This window comes from Phoca vitulina, unplaced genomic scaffold, assembly GCF_004348235.1.
Source record: "Phoca vitulina isolate PV1807 unplaced genomic scaffold, GSC_HSeal_1.0 scaffold41, whole genome shotgun sequence".
NCBI classification, from domain to species: domain Eukaryota; kingdom Metazoa; phylum Chordata; class Mammalia; order Carnivora; family Phocidae; genus Phoca; species Phoca vitulina.
The window spans coordinates 5,155,288-5,174,423 of NW_022589744.1; the positions used below are offsets into that span (position 1 = coordinate 5,155,288).

Consider the following 19,136-nt stretch of genomic DNA (forward strand, 5'->3'; position numbering starts at 1 on the left):
TTTTTATTTCCTGCCACCACCTCAGTCTTCTTATTAGGTATGTATTTAAGTCTTTGCTTCATGGACAGATTTGGGCAACGTATTGGCCTCTGATTATCGTACCCGCTTCTCATCTTTTCTATGTGTGTTGATTCTTATGAATAGACTCTGAAACCCAGGTTTCTTTTTGCTGTCAGGAATCTTTCCAACCACCCGCAGCTGAATTTAGAGCATCCAAAGCTAACAAAAGTGCTAGGTTCGGACCATTGTCTTCACCCTCGGGCCACGGTTTTCTCCACAGTACCAGAAAACTGTTCCTTCCTCTTAAAACAATAACCCTTTCCAGAAACTAGTTCATGCTGTCCTCCCACTAGAGGGGCTGGTGGCTGCTTCCTTAATCAGCCGCCCCCTTTCCTGGGAGGCTCAGGTCCAGTCCGCAGCAGGCTCCGCTCCCGTGGGCTGGAGACTGGTCCCTAGGTACAGGGAACGAGGGGGTCCTCTGAGCTGCAGCCTCGGTCTGAGGGCACCCCGTTGGAATAAAGAACCATAAGATGAAACCATATTGAAGAAAGAGGGGGGAAATGAACATTTTGAGGATTGTTGAGAAAATCATGGTTACTTCTACATTTTTCACTTTGTATTTGAGAATCAAAGTACACCAGCTATGGCTGCAGATCACCTTTCTTAAAATGGATCTCGCTCGGCAGTTGCTGTGGCAACGCATAATGCCTTAACCCCAATAAAAATGACATTTCTTAGAAGGCAGTGCATTTTTTCTCAGCTGCACCAGAGCATTTTTTTGGCACCATCTTTTACTACAATTTCGTTCACTCTTTTTCTTTAAACCACATTGGAATTCAGTATCAAACTGATGAGTTTTATATACCCCCTCCCCTAAAAAGCCCATGCAAAAACTTTTTGCTGCACAAAGGCCCATTGCTCAGAAACATCCCCCACATTTCTGCTCGCCTTCTGTTAGACCGCCCCCCGGGTAACCTCCCTCCCTGTGTCCCCCTCCTGCCCACCTCTTAACTTGCCTGTCACCACCCTGCAGAAAGCCCAGCATCTTTCTGATGTTCTCCACTACTCCAAACCCTCCACTGCAGCGCCCACCCATGTTCACCCTGTCTCAGACTATATGCTATGCTCCAAACTTACTTCTTGTGCTTTCCCTCATCTCCAGCCCCCTACAATTTATTCAACAATCAAACTCCATTTGCTTTATGGCGTTCAGCTAAGCCAGGTGTTAGAAGGACACAGTTCTGGATCCCCGAATCCACAGTGAGAAGAAGCATCTGTTAATTTCCCCCAACCCTCCCATATATATCTAATGGGTAGAAATCCAGGCTGGGTGGAGAGAGAGCTTTAACCTGAGATCCTTTCCTTAAATCATTCAGCGTGGAGCAATGATTCCCCACCTGTGGACCAGAGCTATTGGCAAGGCTCTGAGGAAACTCATACATACACCAATCACGGTCGGTAGCCAGGATAAATAATATGAGTCAAAAACAGGTACTACTGCTTTCCAAAGGCATGTAGATAATTTTAATTATAAAATACAAATTCACTTAAAATTGATTCTGAATTCATAGAAGCTTTTTGTCATGATGTACTTTCTCAATCCGTAGATACTAAAAAATGCAAAAAGAGGTTTAAATGGAACCCTCAAGTTAATCGTGAATATATGCAAATAATTTGCTATCAGGATTTCTAGTATTGCAAATAATTAGAAATCAAAAAGTGTAGTGCTAGAGGCTTGGCTAAATGAAATATATATATATAATTCATAATATACATAGATATAATATAATGAAATATATATGGATAGTCTCCATTATATGATGTAATGATAACTAACATTTATTGAACATTTATTTACTAAGTGCCACTCTTGTAAAACTCCTACATGTATTAAGTTGCCTAAATCTCACAGCAGCCCCAAGAATTTATAATTCCCATTTTCCTGATAAAGAAACTGAGGTACAGAGAAGTTAACCTTCCCAGGGCATGCAGTTTAGGGACCCAACTCAGATTTAGCTCCAACACTCCCGCTCCAGAGTCTGGGTTCCTAACCCCTACACTTGACTCTTCAAAGGCAGGTTACAAAACAGCCTGTCCTTTCGCACAAGATGGCTCTGTAAGGTCAAGTCATGGGCACCCCCTCTGCACCAAACACTCAATGATAATTGGTAAAATAGAAAATGAGAAAATGCAAAAAGAGAAAAGTAAAACGGGGGCACCTGGGTGGCTCAGTTGGTTGAGTGTCTGCCTTCGGCTCAGGTCATGATCCCGGGGTCCTGGATCGAGTCCCGCATCGGGCTCCCTGCTCAGCGGGAAGCCTGCTTCTCCCTCTGCCTCTGCCCCTCCCCACTGCTCATGCTCTCGCTTGCTCTCTCTGTCTCATGAATAAATTAAAAAATCTTTAAAAAAAAAAGAGAGAAAAGTAAAATGTACTGGGAGTCAAAAGCAGGATGGACATCTGTGTGTGACCTGGAAACAGAACAGAACCCCAGAGTGATGAGTGAAGCCAAAGCCGCGAGTACAGGGTCCCGAGCCCATCAGCAGGCAGAGGCAGCTGGAAGAGAAGTCCCAGGAGTAACAGGGGACAGAAATGCTGAGGGGGCTCCTTGCCAGTGAAATGACAAGAGACTGGGTCACAGCGTGAGAGCGAGGGCTGGTGTGGAAACTGAGGAAGGCTATTGCCTGCCACAGTGAGGGGCTCTAGCTCATCTGAAGTTGGGAGGCAGTTGCCCCAGAGGCAGCCTCCTCACCAGGGCCTGCCCCCTGAGACCACCATGCTGCGGGACCCTCTACACCCAGAGATCAAGATGGAGGAGTGGCAAAACCCCACGGGACAGGAAAGTGGGCAGAGGAAAAGGAGAAAGGGCCTGTTGTGAGGGAAAGTATCCAGGCATCTGGTGAACGGACAGAAAGAAGCCAACGAGTCTGGTGTCTGGAAGTGAGAGGACCGTCGAGTGACGGCAATGAGAGGTGAATAGAGACCAGACGGTGCAGGACCTTGTTGGTCTCACTAAAGGATTTGATTGTGATTTTAAATGTTAAGAAAATTTGAATCAGAAACCAAAACCAACATTACTAGTACGTCTGTGGGTCAGGTGCAAGACAAAGGCATCTCGGACTGGGACGGTCCCAGGGCGACAGCAAAGTGGGGAGATAGTTCAGAGATGCCATCAGTAGAAGTCTGACTTAGTTCCCTTTTTCATCTGCTGAGCTGACCCCCAAAATGCTCAGTTGGATTTTGTAAAGTAATATCAGGCACAGTCATTTTCCGAAAGTGCTTCCCTCTTACCTCAGAAAACAATCACAAATGACTGTGCAGGAATGTGTGACACAGGAACCCCAGTGGCCTCCCCTTTCCTCACCTCTTCAGAAGTGAATGCCGTTTTGGGTGCATGGAAGCTTACGATAAAATAACCTGTGGCTGAGGCACCATCCCTAAGTTGTGTGCATAAAGCTGCAGGCTTCCATCTTGTTGTTTGTTATATCACAGGAGGGTGATGTATTTGACATGGTTATGACATGTCGACATCACTAGTTGATAGTGTTTTTCAATAAAAACACCACAAAATGTGCTTTCGTTCTCCTTCCATGTTTTCAGTGAAATTGTAAGGTTTCCAAGGTTCACTTTTTTCAACATCACTTTGAATTTTTATCTCCAGAGATCCCATTGGCTCAAGTCAACTACAGATTCTGTAGACTCTTGTTTATGCGAATGAGTATTTGGCCGATAACCCGGGATGTAAGTTTTACTTGAGTGTAACACTAAAATCTAGTTATGGTTGTTCTCAGTCTTCGTGGTCCTTTTTAAAAATTAAAGGAAGTATTGTCAGTGCTCTGCCTTCAAGGGAAAGGTGGGCAGTCTGTTGCCATGGTGCGGAGCACAGCTGTCTTTGGTCACATGGGCGCCATGTTATACATACACCATTTCCACTCAGCGTCCAGGGGTCTTATTACATTACAGGAATGTCGTTGTTTGTCACAACGTCCTACGTTTCCTAATTTTCCTTTGCTAAAGGGAAGAAGATGAAGGAAAGCGGGAGGGGGGAGGCTGATAATCTATTTGGCGTGAGGTGGTTGAGGAATGTGGAAGAGCAGATAATTATGCACAGTGCTTTTAGAGGGCAGTGGGAGTGCTGAGGTGGGGTAGAAATGAGCCAAAACAGTCCTGGAAATGCCTTTCCAGAATTATTCAAGTGAGAACAGTCTTTGAATGCTTCTGCATTTAATAAACTAATATAGCCTTCACGAGTATAATTGGACAGTATATGCTAATGAAAATTAATATTCAAACCTAATAATATAGATTTATATATAAAAACTTTCATTTGCCTTAGTAAAAGGAATTGTATGTCCATCAAACCCTTTGCTTAGATCAGTTCAACTTCCTCTAGCTTCTTGATCTGTTGTAAGGTCAGATTCAGACCACAAGGGAAATGTGGGAAGGCAGGAAGACGAAAGGAGATTGGCGTATTTGGCAGTTCATAGTTTGTGATTAGTCTATAGATAAGTGTTATCACCCCCTCATTATTCCCCCTCAAACACATCCTGGGTCAGAGGTGGGGATAGAAAAATAGTAGCAGGAGTCGAAAGTGATATGAAAGAATATAAGCTAATTCTTTCCTTCCTCTTTCTCATTTTGCCATGTGACAAACTTAGATACAGCTTTCACTGGTTGGACCTTAAAATGTGTGCTTCTGTGGGGGATTTATGGAACCTCTAGTTTAGGTCAATATGTGCATTGCACTTGTAGAGATTTTTTAAATTAGTCTTATCTATAAATCTTCAATTGAAATTTTAAACCAATGGGAAAGTGTGAGGAAGAAATTATTGTTGTCATTGTTATTGTAGCCATTAAAAAAAAAATAAAGCAAAGAAAGATTGATGTCTGGAAGGATGGTCGTACGTCCGCCCCCTTCCTCAGCCCCTGTTATATTGTGGGGAGCACCAGTGTGTAGTGGATGAAACTTCTCTAACTGGTTGTGTCTGTCATGTCCTTTTCCTTTGGGGGTAGAAGAAACATCTCAGCATTTGGAAAGGTTATTTGAGAAACAGCAGAGCATAGTGGCTAAGAATGTGTGCTTGACAGTCAGACTCCTTGAGTTCCAGTCCTGGCTTGCTCGCCTCTCTGTGCTTACCTCACTGAGTTGTCAGAAGGATTCACCACTTAATAAAGCACTTAGAATTGTATCTGGCACATCGGAAGTACTCAATAAATGTTTGCTGGTCGTAACATTTTTAACCTTATAAATAGAGCAAAACAGATTAAAGTTTTCCATGACTTTATTAAGGTAACAGGATTCTGCATGGTATAATGATTTTTAAATTCAGGATTTGGGTTTAAGGATTCAGGGTAGTAATATTTTCCTGGTCGATAGTCTCATTCATAAGTGAGGTAACTTCAGATTTTCCAAGAGCTCATTTTAAGTTCACTCAGATTCATTGAAATCATAAAAACAAAGGAGTAGTAGACAGAAAGTGGAAATGCCTGGATCCTCAAAAAAAGTTGGAAAATATAGCCAACTGAATTTAAAAGTGATGCGATAGGGTGATCAAAGGGCAGCCTTGTTCACACACCATTCTCTGCTGTCTGTGGCCTAGCCTCCAGTAGAAGGAGGCCATCAGATATGAAAGGTGAAGTGGGGACAAGACAAAGGAGTCAAGAGAAACTATGAGAACTAACCGAAGAACTTAAGTGCTTGGCCTTCACCTCCGAAGTACTTAAAACTGAGGGAAGATGGCCCTAAGAAAAGATGGAAAGGGCATACACAATGTCTCAGGAAAAATGGTCATCGTTAATACCAAAACATATCCCAGTGGAGTTCCTGAATCGAGGAAAAAGAAAAATCACATGGGCATTCAAGCAGAGAAAGTCACCTTCAACACAGAAAACAACCCAGCCTGGCTTCAGACTTCGCCGTAGGTAGATGTGATGCCAGAGGATATTGAAAAGAAAAGTCGCCAAAGTCCTAGGGGAAAGGAAATGGGGGTTGGGCATTATTATAGCCAGCTCAGTGGTCTTGCAAATGTACAGACAGTGGGCAGACATTCCAACCAAACGAGGATACAAGAGAGATAGCACACAGGAGTCCCTTTTGAAAGAGTAGTAACTCAAAATCTCAGAGCCAGTGTTGAACAATAGAAAAATATAGTCAATATACCAGCTTGTGGACCCTCGATGAATGTTGCCCTTAAGATCTGTTTTATAAAGCATGTGTTTCACTTTGCATGTGCCTTTCATTTTGATCTAACTATTGAACTTAAGTCCAAGAGGAGAAGGTGGGAAAAATTATTACATCACTGGGAGAGATCATGTTTCATTATTTCTGTTTTTCCTTTAGGTTTAAATCACAAGATTATAACATAGGTCAAAAAACACTTTGCCAAAAATTGAAAAATCATATTCTAGAACATTTGCCATGGGATTTTAATGGATAATGAAATGAAATATTAGAACACATTTCTTAATTTGGTTTAGTCTAAGAAAAGTTGGGAATTAAGGCTGGTAATTTTAAATTATCTTCAGTAGATCAATGCATAGACTTGTCTAACTGAGCACAGTTGCACATATTTTCATAGTATGTTACCTTATTTCCAGATGCATCCAATGAATCATTTATGGGATACTATGCAATTCTGCTTTAATACTCAGTTAAGTCACACACGGCACATGCAGTAGGTTTTTGAATTCCGTCACAGCTCAGATTAAGAGGAAGAGAAATCAAATAACTGGAGAAAGACACCAAGACACACACACTCTTGCACCTCTTCATTCTGCTCAGGCATATCCCTCCAAAGACTCTTCTTCTGCCTCCCTCCTTTGCTTCTGTCTGTAGCTTTTAGAGAGATGAGCCACCAAACCAGCCCAGGGATCCATCAGTTAGCTGAGCCCAGGCTTGATTGTGTTCTGGAGGAAGAGGGAAGCCCATGAGCCAGAGAAGCTCACAATGGCAAGACACTCTGGTCTACCTGTGTTGAGGAGTCTTGGAGGCACAGCAGCAGGGATTCTTCTTTATTCCTATCTTCATTGTCCTATGGATTATATCGAGCACCCAGCTGCCTAGCCAGTTGGAGGGAGTGTCTTAATCAGAGCAACAACATAGCCTGAGTTGTCCTCAAATCACAGTGTATCAATGATCATAATCCACATCCTGATCAAGAAAAGGTTAGCATAGTGCGTATATCACGAGTGGTGAGGAGAGAACAGGCGTTTTACTTATCAAGGGCTGAAAATGTGTTAATGGGGATTTTAAAGAAATAAAAGTGTTTCAGGAACTGTCTCTCCCAGACTCACAAGGGCAGACCGAGTGCCTTTTTCAGTTTGTAACTCTGTTTCTTGTCGTTTCATCTTTATTGACCACATGTAGCAAACTTACCTTTGTGATAAATAAATATTATTATTCATTATTTTAAAAATTTAAAACAATCATTTCCATGGGAAAAAAACTGATAAGCTGTCTTTTTTTTTTTCACTTTAGATAACTTATATACGACAAGAATATGAGACCAAATTCAAAGGGTTGATGCCAGCATCTCTAAGACAAGAGCTGGAAGACACCATTTCCTCCCTAAAGTCACAGGTAATTACCAGAATCAAGGCATTCCCTCAGGGTTCAGGGGGTGTGTATAGCCTGAAAACAGACTCACAAATAAGTTTAATTCTGAACTGATGCCAGAAATTAATGTAATAGCATAACATACAACCAGGAGGAATTGTTTTTTGTTTGGATTTTTTTTTTTTTTAAGTTTTTCTTACTAGTTTTGCAACTCATTGTCTCAATAAGATTTCCTTACAAGCACCCATGAAATTGAAAAGTTCAGTTATGGTTACTTTCCCTCATTTACAGTGTACATTCCAGTACAGGCTCCCCCTTTCTCCTCTTGGTACCAGGCCCCAAATGCCATCGCTTGACACGTCGGAGATTTCCTGACTGTGTGAAAGGGCAGAGGAACAGAAACGATGGCTAAATTAGAAGCATTTCTATTCTGGTGTGTTTTGTATGCTTGTTAGACATAACAAGATGCATTTTAAATTCCAAGCAGAATAATGACAAGGTATTCAAATAATTCAGTTAAATATTTCTTGCTGAGATGTGTAGTTCTTGGAATAGCTTATGAAATACAGTGTGAGAGATGCACTGGATGTAAACTTAGATGCTTAAGATTATTTCACAACTCCCAACGTCAGTTTTCTCCATGTACTTCTAGAAACACAGTTTATATATTGCCAGTCTAATGACTCTAACATGGGAACGAATCTACACGTTCCCACTTCTAATACACTTAGGAACCTAAAATGTACTTTCCCCTACAACAGTCATGTTCCCTTTGTATGTCTAAGAATCCTTGTATGACTGAGATTGATGAAAAGCAATAGCTAGGACCCAGAGTAGCCAAAACCATCTTGAAAAAATAAGAATGAATTTGGGAGGGCTCATGCTTCCCAATTTCAAAACTCACTACAAGGCTGTAATAATCAAGACAGTATGATATTGGCAAAAGGATAGACACAGAGATCAATGAAATAGAATTGAGAGTCCAGGGGAAAAAAGCATATATATTATATATATATAAGATTTTGTTTATTTGTCAGAGACAGAGAGAGAGAGCGCACACAAGCAGGGGGCACGACAGACAGAGGGAGAAGCAGGCTCCTTGCTCAGATGCAGGACTCAATCCCAGGACCCTGGGATCATGGCCTGAGCTGAAGGCAGATGCTTAACCAACTGAGCCACCCTATTATATATTTTTTTGATCAGTTGGTTTCCAAATGTCCCAAGACTGAGGGAAAAATGGAAAGAAAGGTGCTGGGACAATCAGATAATTCAACAAGTTAACTCAAAACGGATCATAGACCTAAATGTAAGAGCTAAAAAAAACTCTAAGAAGAAATCTTCTTAGATTAAGGAGCGCATCTTTGTGCCTTGGTTGCTGTGACACCAAGAGCCCAAGCAGCAGAAGAAAAAACCAGATGAATTGGACTTTACTAAAAGTTAAAACTTTATACTTCAAAAGACAACATTCAGAAACTGAAGAGACAAACCATGGTATAGGAGAAAATATTTGCAAATCGTGTCTCTGGTAAGAAACTTAAAAAAAAAAAAAGGAAATCATACTTTTTTCTGGGAAAGCTCCTTGAGAGAAAGAGGTCTTTGCTCTCTGTGCCAAGAACAGTGCCTGCCACATAGTAGGTGCTCAATAAATTGACTTACGAACCGATACGATTGGATGATATCCACATGTGCTCTTTGTAATGTGTAGGGCAAAGCGCGTGCAGCAAACTTCGGCCGCCCCGTATGTATTCCCCTCCGTCAAAAGCCTCTCACCTGAAGATGAAATGTTCGTTCTAGCATTCTGTGGGCTACTGTTGGCTTTGCTCCTGCCAGCCACGTTTTCCCTCGTTCGCTCCTGCCTGTAAACATAAGGCCTGCAGGAAAGTGTTAAGGTAGAAAGGGTTAAGTCATTTTTATTTACATGGAAAGCTCCCTTGCAGTGTGGTTTACCCATTAACTCTGTAGGAGAGCTTCCATAGGGTTGGCTATGGAGGCTGGCACCTTCAGAGGAGGGGTGTTTTTAAGAAAAAAAGACCGAAAGAAAGAAATCTGATAGCCACCTGCAGGGCTTCTGTTATCATTCACCTCATTTCCCTGTAATAAAAGCCACTTCAGCCTCCTAAAACTGGAAGTTGACCCAGAAAGAGAGTCCTGCTAGCTGGCAGCTGTGCGGAGGAGTCACAGGCCACAGAGGGTGCAAATTTAGTTTGAAAGCACAGGTGCCTGTATTTTCTGAAAATTGTTGGGATTCCAGTCGCAAAGCAGGGGTGGGGAGGGGAGGCCGAATCGGTGTAATCCTTGCATCTGTCAACATTATCAATTGTCCTATGGGTCATTTGAGCAATTGGCTAGAATTAAGACCAGGGTGATATTACAAGTAAGCAAAACCGAGGGGGGCCACCTGGATATGGACCCATCTAGAGAAAGTGTGCTTTCCTCTCTTGCAAGCGCATTTGCTGTTCGCCGGCAGTGTTCTCTGGCCAACTAGGCTTCAGAATCAGCCGTTGCCATGGTTTCAGTTCAGACCAAAGCAGCAAGAGTAAACAATTCTGAAATGATCAAATACCGCTGACTCTTGATTACATCGAGCCGTAGTAGGAGTTACCCCCAAACTGTTTCTATTTGTTCGTGTAAGGTGCTTTTGAATTCATACCTGATAGAGGTATCTTTAATACTATATAGAAATTTATGCTTCCAAAAAAATCAAACCACACTGTAAAGATCTGATTTAAGAGAACATGCTAAGCCACTAGGCGGCTTCTATTAGTCTTTTCATGTGCTCCTCCTAACCTTGGGAAGCAGCTCTCATCGATCCCATTTCACAGATGAGGCATCAAGAGCTCAAGTAACTTTCCGAGAGCCATCGAGGCCAAGCCAGGAGTGGAACCCAAGCTGGCCTAACTCTGGCCTAGGCTCTTTCCACTACCAATACTGTCTCTCCAACCTCAGGGAATCCGCAGGACGGACTGAGGTTTCCAGAAGACAGTAATTTTCTTTCTCCTCACTCATTCACTCATTAAACACTAGTGAACACCAGGGTCCCACCCAGCCCTGTGAAGGAAGCTGGGGACACAGAGACGAAGAAACATCCTCCCCGTCCCAGACGAGCTCTCAGGTTTGGGGGAGAGATATGAAAACACATAACCCCAATGCAGCTTGAGAAGTGCTAATAATGGAGCACAGGCGCAGGAGTAAAGAGGAGGGGCCCTGACTTTGCCTAGGATGTGATGAGCTGTTGGGGAGGAATCGAGGAAGTCAGTAGGAGAGGTGACATTTGAACTAAACGGTGGAGGATAAATGGGAGATAGTTAGCCGAGCATTCCAAAGAGAGAAAATGCCCCGTGCCAAAGGGCAAAGGAGTCAGGAAGACATGGTGTACAAGGTGGTGATGGTGGGGAGGACGGGAGGAGAAATGGAGCCTCAAGGACGGGCTGGGGCCAGACCAAAATGGCTCTGCAGTAATGAATTTGGATGGACTCTTGTCTCGGATGGCTTTTCAGGAGGGATGCAATGTGATCAAAGGTGAAAAGCACAACACTGACATTCAACAAACCCTCTCCCTTTTATCTAGGGAGCCACGTTATTTGCACCATATTTTGCCATTTCAGCCACATTCGCCTCTGCTCATACGTGGTGTCTTTTTCTAGGTTAACTTTCTGCAGAAGAGAGCATCCATCCTTCAAGAAGAACTGACTACATACCAAGGCAGAAGGTACAGCCCGCGCTCCTAAGGCCTTCTGATTAGTTTGTATTGTTGGCACCTGTGAGTCTCCCGGGTTGACCGTAGGGTCTTTATTAAAATGCTTACACATAGTATCAATTTTGGAAAAAAAAAATACTGATTTTTTTTTTTTTTTTTTTTTACTAAATAGCCTGTCTTTGAGAAGCCACCCACCTCTTGTAATCACAGTGCTTAGTCAGTACGATCAGAACAGAATGAGAGAATCTGCAGGTGCCTGACAAGTCTGGGCCTTGCCAGCATCGTCCTGACAAGACATTGTCTTAAAGCCCAGTTGCAGGGTTAAGGAGACCGTCTTTCTTTTAAGATAGCGAGATGATGCAATCCTTAGTGTGGTAGCCCACATCTTCAAAGCCCCGTATCCCCTGGAGGTTTGGCACTGTTGCAGATGTTCTCCAGACCAAAATAGATAAACGGCTCGGTGGTGTGGCAACACTGTGACTTTAGTGCCCTCAGCATGCGCTTCTCAAGGATGCCTTTTTAGTCCAGGGTTCCCAGAGACATCACAGACATAGGTTATGTTTACCTGCTCTAAGTCAGTCAAACAGCCTCCTTTTTCACGCAGTGAAAGGCCAAAGCACTTACTTGGCATCGGTTTAAAAGTTAAGACCTTGTGAATCATTCACTTTTCGAAAGATTCTACTGCCTGGTGCAGATGGGATTGGATCCTTTCTGGGCATAAATGATGAAATTTTGATACCGAATATCCTTTTTAACCTCTATCCAACTCCTCCCGAGTTAGGACATATTTTATCGTTGACATGCCCGTCAGACCTGGAGAAAATCGTTAACTGAGATTTTTGATTTTCAGGTAACTGCGCGAAGGCTTACCTGAGTAGCACAGGGCGAGGGCAGTGGATGTCACTGTCTGGGCTGCACTGTGGATTTCTTCCAGCAGGTTTGAAGATTTGGATATTGTAAACTGTGAGATCAATGGCATTTTTTAATACTTAAATGTAATTAAGATCATAAACACGTGCATCACTCATACGCTATGGGGTGGTTTTATTTGTGTCTGCCTAAGTTATTTTTTTTTAACATTCCTTTATTTCGGATTTCCATATTCGTGTGCATTTGAGCGTGTGCTGAGAATTGCTTATATTGGGGAAAGAAGTGATTTCTCATAATATGCCTTGTTGACGCTTTTGTATAGAATTTTACCGGTTGCGTATGATCAAAATCACGTTTGTAGTATCGCATCACAATTTTTAGCATGCTTACATTGTTTTCATGTTCGTGTTCACATATTATTAAAACATTATATTTTGTACTTATCAATTTTATTTCTACTTTTTATTGCACCTCGTTTGCCAAAATAAGTATGGCGTATCCACGGTATTTTTCCCTAGAAAATCCTGACAATCTCAAATTGTACTATGGGGAAAAATAACCTTATGTCGTGTCAGAGATCACATCCATAAGCAGTTCGTTTATTTAGAATAAAAATCACTGGGTCATCTGATACCAGTTTAAGGAGTTGTCGCGTTGGTCTCGTCTGACCCTGGGACTCCAGAGGCAGAATGGTGTAAGAATTTTATGTAGCAGCTATGGTTTTATTGTTGCTTTCTCTTTTTATGGTGGTTGTTTCATTATCGTATCAATTGATGCTCTTTAAGAAAGCCTAAAAACATAAGGGTGTGTTCCAAGGCCACGCAACCCAGTGGCAAGTGGTGGCAGATGAGCTGTGATTGGTCCCATTTTCCTCTCTGCGAATATGGTGGTGTTCTCCTGATTGGGTGTTTGTCTCCACCCAACTGACCAATCAGCACATTGCTTTTGATTGGTCATTGCTGATTGGTCTGTGTTCTATGCTGATTGGTCAGCCCCATTTGCTGAGGAAATTCTGAATTGCAGTGGATGGATGCTCTGTATTCTTTTGACTTCATTGTGGTGTATGCCATGGACCCTTTGAGATGCTCTGGACTGCGGGCAGGGCCATGATCATCCCGTTTACTGTAACAGGACAGGGCAGAACGTTTCTTTACGCCTTTTCAAAATTCTTGTCTCTTTCCCACGCCCATCTCCGTTGTTTGCTGCCCAAGGATTAATTACCCTTTCTTGTACCGTAACTGAGACCCAGAGATGATAAGGAAGTAACAGGTTTTATAGCCACTTCCAAAGCCAGGGCCAGGAGCCGCATAGACGCTGCCTTGGCGGCGGCCATCAACATAAAACCTTGCCTTCCTACTCTAGATCACCTCTGCCTGGTGACGTTTGCCCCAACACCTGCAGGAAGAAAGATCCCTGTCCTTTGAAAGCTCAGGTCTTTCTTGCATTTTCAATAAATTATAGCACTGGCTTGAAGAGTATTCAGGAAAAAGCAAAATCGAAGCAGATGCTCTTAAAACCACCTACCAAATGAGGACAGTTGGTACTCAGACTATGATTTAGTGCTCGAAAGGGAAAGATTAAGGCTACATGATTAATTTTTAAGTGCTTCTCTACAGACCGTGAAAAACAGGTTGAAGCTCAACAGATTTCATTAGTAAGGTTATTAGCTGCCCGAAGTGAAAATACTTGGTGAATTGTATTGTCTGCTGGAATTGGAACTCCCACTCAAGAATATTTGTTTTCCATGAGTAAATATCAGTAGGTGTTTTGGAAAGTTGCCTGCTATTCTTTCTTTTCCTTATTTCAAGGGTTATGAAATCACAAACACTGGTGAACCTTTGACATTACCCAGATCCTGTTTCCCTTCTGATGGGTGTCGCATACATCTGGGAGTAAGCGTGCTGAAACTTTAGGTCAGTTTGATTGTGTGTGATGGGACTGGATGGCCGACACTAATGTTTTTGTGAATGTCCTCTGATAAAGGAAGAGAAAGAAAAATTGCCTTTGGCACGTTTAAAATCCCTTCCTGAATTGAGCCCTGGGTATATAAATGGCTACTGGGAGATCAAGCAAGTGCTCAGTAAGTGAATTATAAACATTGTGCCTTATTATAAAATCATCTGAGGTTTCATCTCTTCTTTTATCTGTTGGAAGATCGATTGTTCACCCCAACTACCTCATTCAGTTCCATTTCAAGTTGTCATTCTTGGCTCCGGCGCCTATGTCATCCACCTGTGCGTGCGACCGTCCTCGGGTAGTGGGTGATAAGGCGTGGGGAACGACCCAGCGGAAGGAAAGCCGTGGGCGCGCAGTGTCTTGGGTATGCGTGTTTACCCAGCCATGGGGTCGAGCGCAGGAGAAGGGTTAAGGCGAAGGCCAGCTGTCCATCATCTGCCCATGTCATGGTCTTGTCTGAGTCCTACCACTTCTGTGTCACCAAGCCGCAAGCCCTTTCAGGGGTCTGACCCCTGATTTTGCAACCTCCCCAGTCAACAATCAGCTCCTCAGAGGGCAGCCATCCAGGGGCACCGAGGAGAAAAATGGCCTGAGAGGGGGGCAACAGAGAATGGGTCTACTTGCTTCAGAGTTTGTACAAAAGAATCGGCTGTGACTCAAGGGAAATTGCCAGATTCAGACGTTATCCTGTAATGTCACCTAGTAACAGTGGATTCCTCAGAAGCAGCCATATGCCTGTCGTTGTGAGCAACCTCATTAAAGGTGTCTGCCGAGAGAGTGCAGACAGGAGAAACTATATGAGTTTGAATTAACAATTAACAGCCCTGTTATTGAAGTGCATCAGCATCCACAGAAGGCAGTGGTGTTTTAGCTTTCGTTCTGAGAGTAAAAAGGAAAGGTAAAACATCAAAAATGGTCAGAGAAAAGTTTCAGAACACAAGGTCATTTTAATTCATAGTTTCCTTAAAAGAGCAGTCTCTTCGGAGCTTTCATATTTTGTTCAGAAAGGTCGTCTCTTTTAAGCCTTGTCATTAAAGACAGTTTGCTCTTTAAAGTGAATTATCAAAGTGTGTAGAAATTGCAAGTTACTGAAACTAAAATGCATGATCAATTTTAAGTCTGCTAACTAAAGCTTACTTAAAATTGGATGTGCTTTTGTCCTAGCGGCCCCTTTGATAAGAGCAAAAAAAGATACATGGTTGGTCAATTCAAAGTAGGAGAAGAAGATAATTAGATAAAACCTTTTTTCACCCGTTGAAGTGGTTCTCGGATTTGGAGACTTGATTGGGAAGCTGTGTTATAGGCTGGAATGGTAAAAATCAAATATCCCAGATTTTGACCTGTATTAACATTCTTCCCTGTATTGTTTTAAGAACTGACTCAGACTTCAGATCCTATTATTTACCTCACATGGAGGAAGAGCGATGGAATTTGTAACATAAGACTAAAGGAATTTTTAAAATCTGGATCCTTCACCAACATCTAGGTCAGTTGAAAATTCATTCTTCCAGAGATTTTGGTTTTAAGCAAGGATTTCCATCAGGCAAATGTTTTAAGACCAAAGGCCCAAGTATGTTGCTATAGATCCTGGTGTTCTTAGAAGTGAGCTTAGTCTAGACGTCAGGCTAATAAATACCCTTATATCCTCTTTGGGAGTCTACCATTTAAGAGAGGTCTCCTGGAAAACAGCTAGCTGGACACAAAGACTTGATCAGCGAGCAGAAAGACAGGGCTACCTAATAAGAAGCCTGTTATATTTAATTAGCTGAAACATGCTTGCATAAGTGAAACCACATCGTCCACACCCCTTTACTTCCGCTAGAAAAGAAACTTAGTTCATAGGTGGAGTCTACCAATTAGCTTTGTTTCCCTAGGTAATTCCCTTTACCTCTCTATTACCTCTCTGGGCCTCACTTTGGTCATCTGTAACATGATCAATAATTCCCAAACTCTACCATTTCAAGCTCTAATTCAGCCTTTTTCCTGCTAGTATTCTATCAAGCCCTGTTTTGTATGACTTGTCTTGACATCTCAGATGGCATATTTAGGAAATGTGGCATACTAGATGATCCCCATCTTGAAGGCTCCCATTTGCGTCGCTCACTCACTCACCCAGTCATCCATGTAACAAACGCTGATTGCCTACCGTGTGCTGGACGGCACAGTAACCCTCTCCAAAGTTAGTGGCTTCACCATAATTTATCATCTCTCTTGGTGCGGAGGGTTGACCAGGCTCAGCTAGGCTGTTCTCGCTTAGGTTTCAAGTCAAGTGACCATGATGACTCACTCCCAGGGCGGCTGTCAGGAGCCCTTAAGAGCAAGCCCAACGAGAGACCAGATGTGGAAGTCACGAGAAACATAACACGGGAGGGCACAGCATCACTTCTACTGAACTTTGTCAAAGACAGAGCCCACCCAGAGTCGAGGACACAGAGCCTAGCAGTGTCCAAGAACCTGTGGCTGTCTCTAATCTGCCACGCCCTTGTCTAAAAGGAAACCTGTCTATCTTTAACTTGGAATCTCTCCTTAAACAATGTGATCCACAGAAGAGTTTTTCCATAGCGCACATATTTTATTGCCTGGCGTTCTGAGAAATATTGACTAGGGCCTAGATCCAGTTGATTGCTAAAAAGTCTCTTCCCGTGCAACATTCTGCTAGTCTCTGTTGTATTTCTCCGATCACAGGTTAATTGGGATTTGGAAATACCGCTTGGGAAGCCCTGAGTTGCGAGTATTCACTAAGGCCGTGTCTTCCTCTGTGATTCTTTTGAAAAATGGTAGCAACCACAGGCGAATGTTTCTCTCAACCCTTTAAAGTGAGTAAAGTTTGGGGCTTGGTGTGCATTGTTTACCGTAATTATCTTAGCAAGTGTATTATTATAAAGGTCCACCAAAACACATACCCTGTGCTTAGCGTGGTTTTTCCTTCTTTCGTGGAAATATCAGGCGCATGGTAGGGTGTGGTCTTGATGAGCCTGTGAGGGAAAATTCCCTGAACCACAGAGCACTCAGAAACTACTCAACTAATCATCCAGATAAACAAGTGAATCAGCCTCCTAATTGCCCGTTAGCTTCCTCGCCGCTGCTGGGTTATCTCTGTTCATACCCCTGAGCCCAGCTCCTGGATCTCACCAGCCTGAGCGGGAACCTGGGTGGGGGAGGTGAACGAGGAACTGAAGCCTAGCGGCCATTCCTCTGCCTTCTAACTCCCAGTCTCGCTGAGTGCTACAACTGACAGATTGATCCGACCTGGTGATCAGCGTGTGTTTTGAGAAAACATCAGAAGGCTTGGTTTGCCTGGAGTTCAGCTCTGTTCCAAAAGCAGAGCCTGACAGTTTAAGGGGGAGAGGAAACGAGAAAAGACATGTCTCCCCAGGAAAGAGGAAATATTTTCCTAACAGGGTGGTAGAGAGTCCTGAGAATCTTGCACTTTTTGCAGAAATACCTGGACATCGGCTGAGATTTCTCAGAAGCGGGTTTGCGTTCCCCAGTGTGGCTCTGCGCAGGCTGACCGATGCTGTCGTTTACCTGACATTGACCATGATGTTGCTCTTCAAGTTCTGTGCAAACTCCGGTTGCCGTCCGGCTCCCCTGTGTACGTTTCGTGTTTCCCAGCTACCGCGGTGTCACGATCCTATGTGAAATCCTTTTCAGAACTGATCATTTGGCCCCTTACTTATCATTGTGTAGGTAATAAAAATATTTATCCAAGCCGGGCGCAGCAGTTACGGCGCGAAGCCTAGGCGGGATGGCCTCTTCATGTCTCCACCTGCTCCCTCCCAGAGTTAAGGATCTGCTAGCCGTTTTCTGCCTAGAGTGATATTTCTTACAATGTTAGGGAACCTTTCTCTGACTGAGTTCCCACTTGTGTTATCTGATTTTCTTCTTCGGTATTTTTATTTATGCATTCGGGCATGTGAGCTTGGAAGCTGCTAGAATACAAATTGGGTAGATTAAAGGAATTTTTTTTCCTTTCAAAATCATTGCTGCAATCTTATCTGGAGTGTGTGTGTATGTCAAATTTTTTTCTACTGGGTTAATGAAGACAGCAAACGTAAGTAGACCACCTCCTGTTGGCCCCTGCTACCAGGTGCTTTCCCTAAGACGGTCTGATGGTCACTGTCCCTGCATTTTCATTGGTAAAGGAGAAAGATTAATTGGCCTCCTCTCTATCTCACATTATAATTATTGTTCTCTCTGTGGTATCACCTCTAACATATGAGGAACATTTTTACCTCATGCAAGCGGTAAATTGAGCTCAGCTCTTCAAAACTTTACTTTTGCTCCCAGATTAACTACCCTACAGACCTTTGCTGAGTGCCTCATGTGTCCCGGGGACTGAGCCTGGCAGATGAGACGCACAGAGGTGAATGAGACCTGCTTCTTGCCTGCAAAGAGCTTGTAATCCATACGGGAAGATAAGACATGTATCGGAAAGAAAAAAAAAAAAAAAAGATAAGACAGAGCATGATCTTTGTATAAGAGAAATGCCAAATATTCTGGAAATTCAAAGGAAGTGGTAACATTTTGAAATCGTCTCATAGGAGGAGGTGACATTTAGTCTGGACGTTGGAGTAAGAGTGAGATTTCAATCGGTAGAAATGTGGGACGGGCCTTCCAGCTGGAATGCTAAGCCAGGAAGGTCGTTCACTCCTCTGCATCACCCACATGGGAGGAAGGGAGTACGAGGCAAGGCTTAAAAGGTGCGCTGGAGTCAGGTTATGGAAGCCAAAGGGAACTTACTGACCACCTTCAGCGCTGAGTGGGCCTCTCAGCTCATGTGGCCAAGGCCTTTGGGGTCAGAGGGATCCGGAGCCGGGCAAGTTGCTCAGTCTCTGAGTCTCGGTTTCCTTATCTTAGAAGGTGGAGGAAATAGTAGAACGCAGTTGTGAAGATTGAATGAGATAATGCATTTTCAAAGTCTAACATGCAATAAACATGCAATAAGTGAAGGCCCTTTTTATTTTCTGAACATCCTCAATGATTTCACGAGCTAAGTATGATTCATGCTTGAGGATACTGAAGCAAAGGGAGGCTTGGAAGTTTGCCCAAGGCCCCGC

At 43.1% G+C, this 19,136-nt stretch overlaps 1 protein-coding gene across 3 annotated transcripts in view; it reads left to right on the forward strand.

The window, feature by feature from the left end:
* Positions 1–19,136, forward strand: part of CEP112 (centrosomal protein 112) — a 475,433-nt gene that overhangs the window by 409,257 nt on the left and 47,040 nt on the right. For 2 of the 3 annotated variants that reach the window (XM_032429545.1, XM_032429546.1), the window contains exons 25-27: positions 7,476–7,577; positions 11,198–11,262; positions 12,101–12,412. In XM_032429545.1, the coding sequence (XP_032285436.1) occupies positions 7,476–7,577; positions 11,198–11,262; positions 12,101–12,104 (171 nt within the window). In that variant the 3' untranslated portion in view covers positions 12,105–12,412. Of the gene's footprint in view, positions 1–7,475; positions 7,578–11,197; positions 11,263–12,100; positions 12,413–19,136 lie in introns of those variants that run through there. The other variant, XR_004302419.1, reaches the window with a different exon arrangement.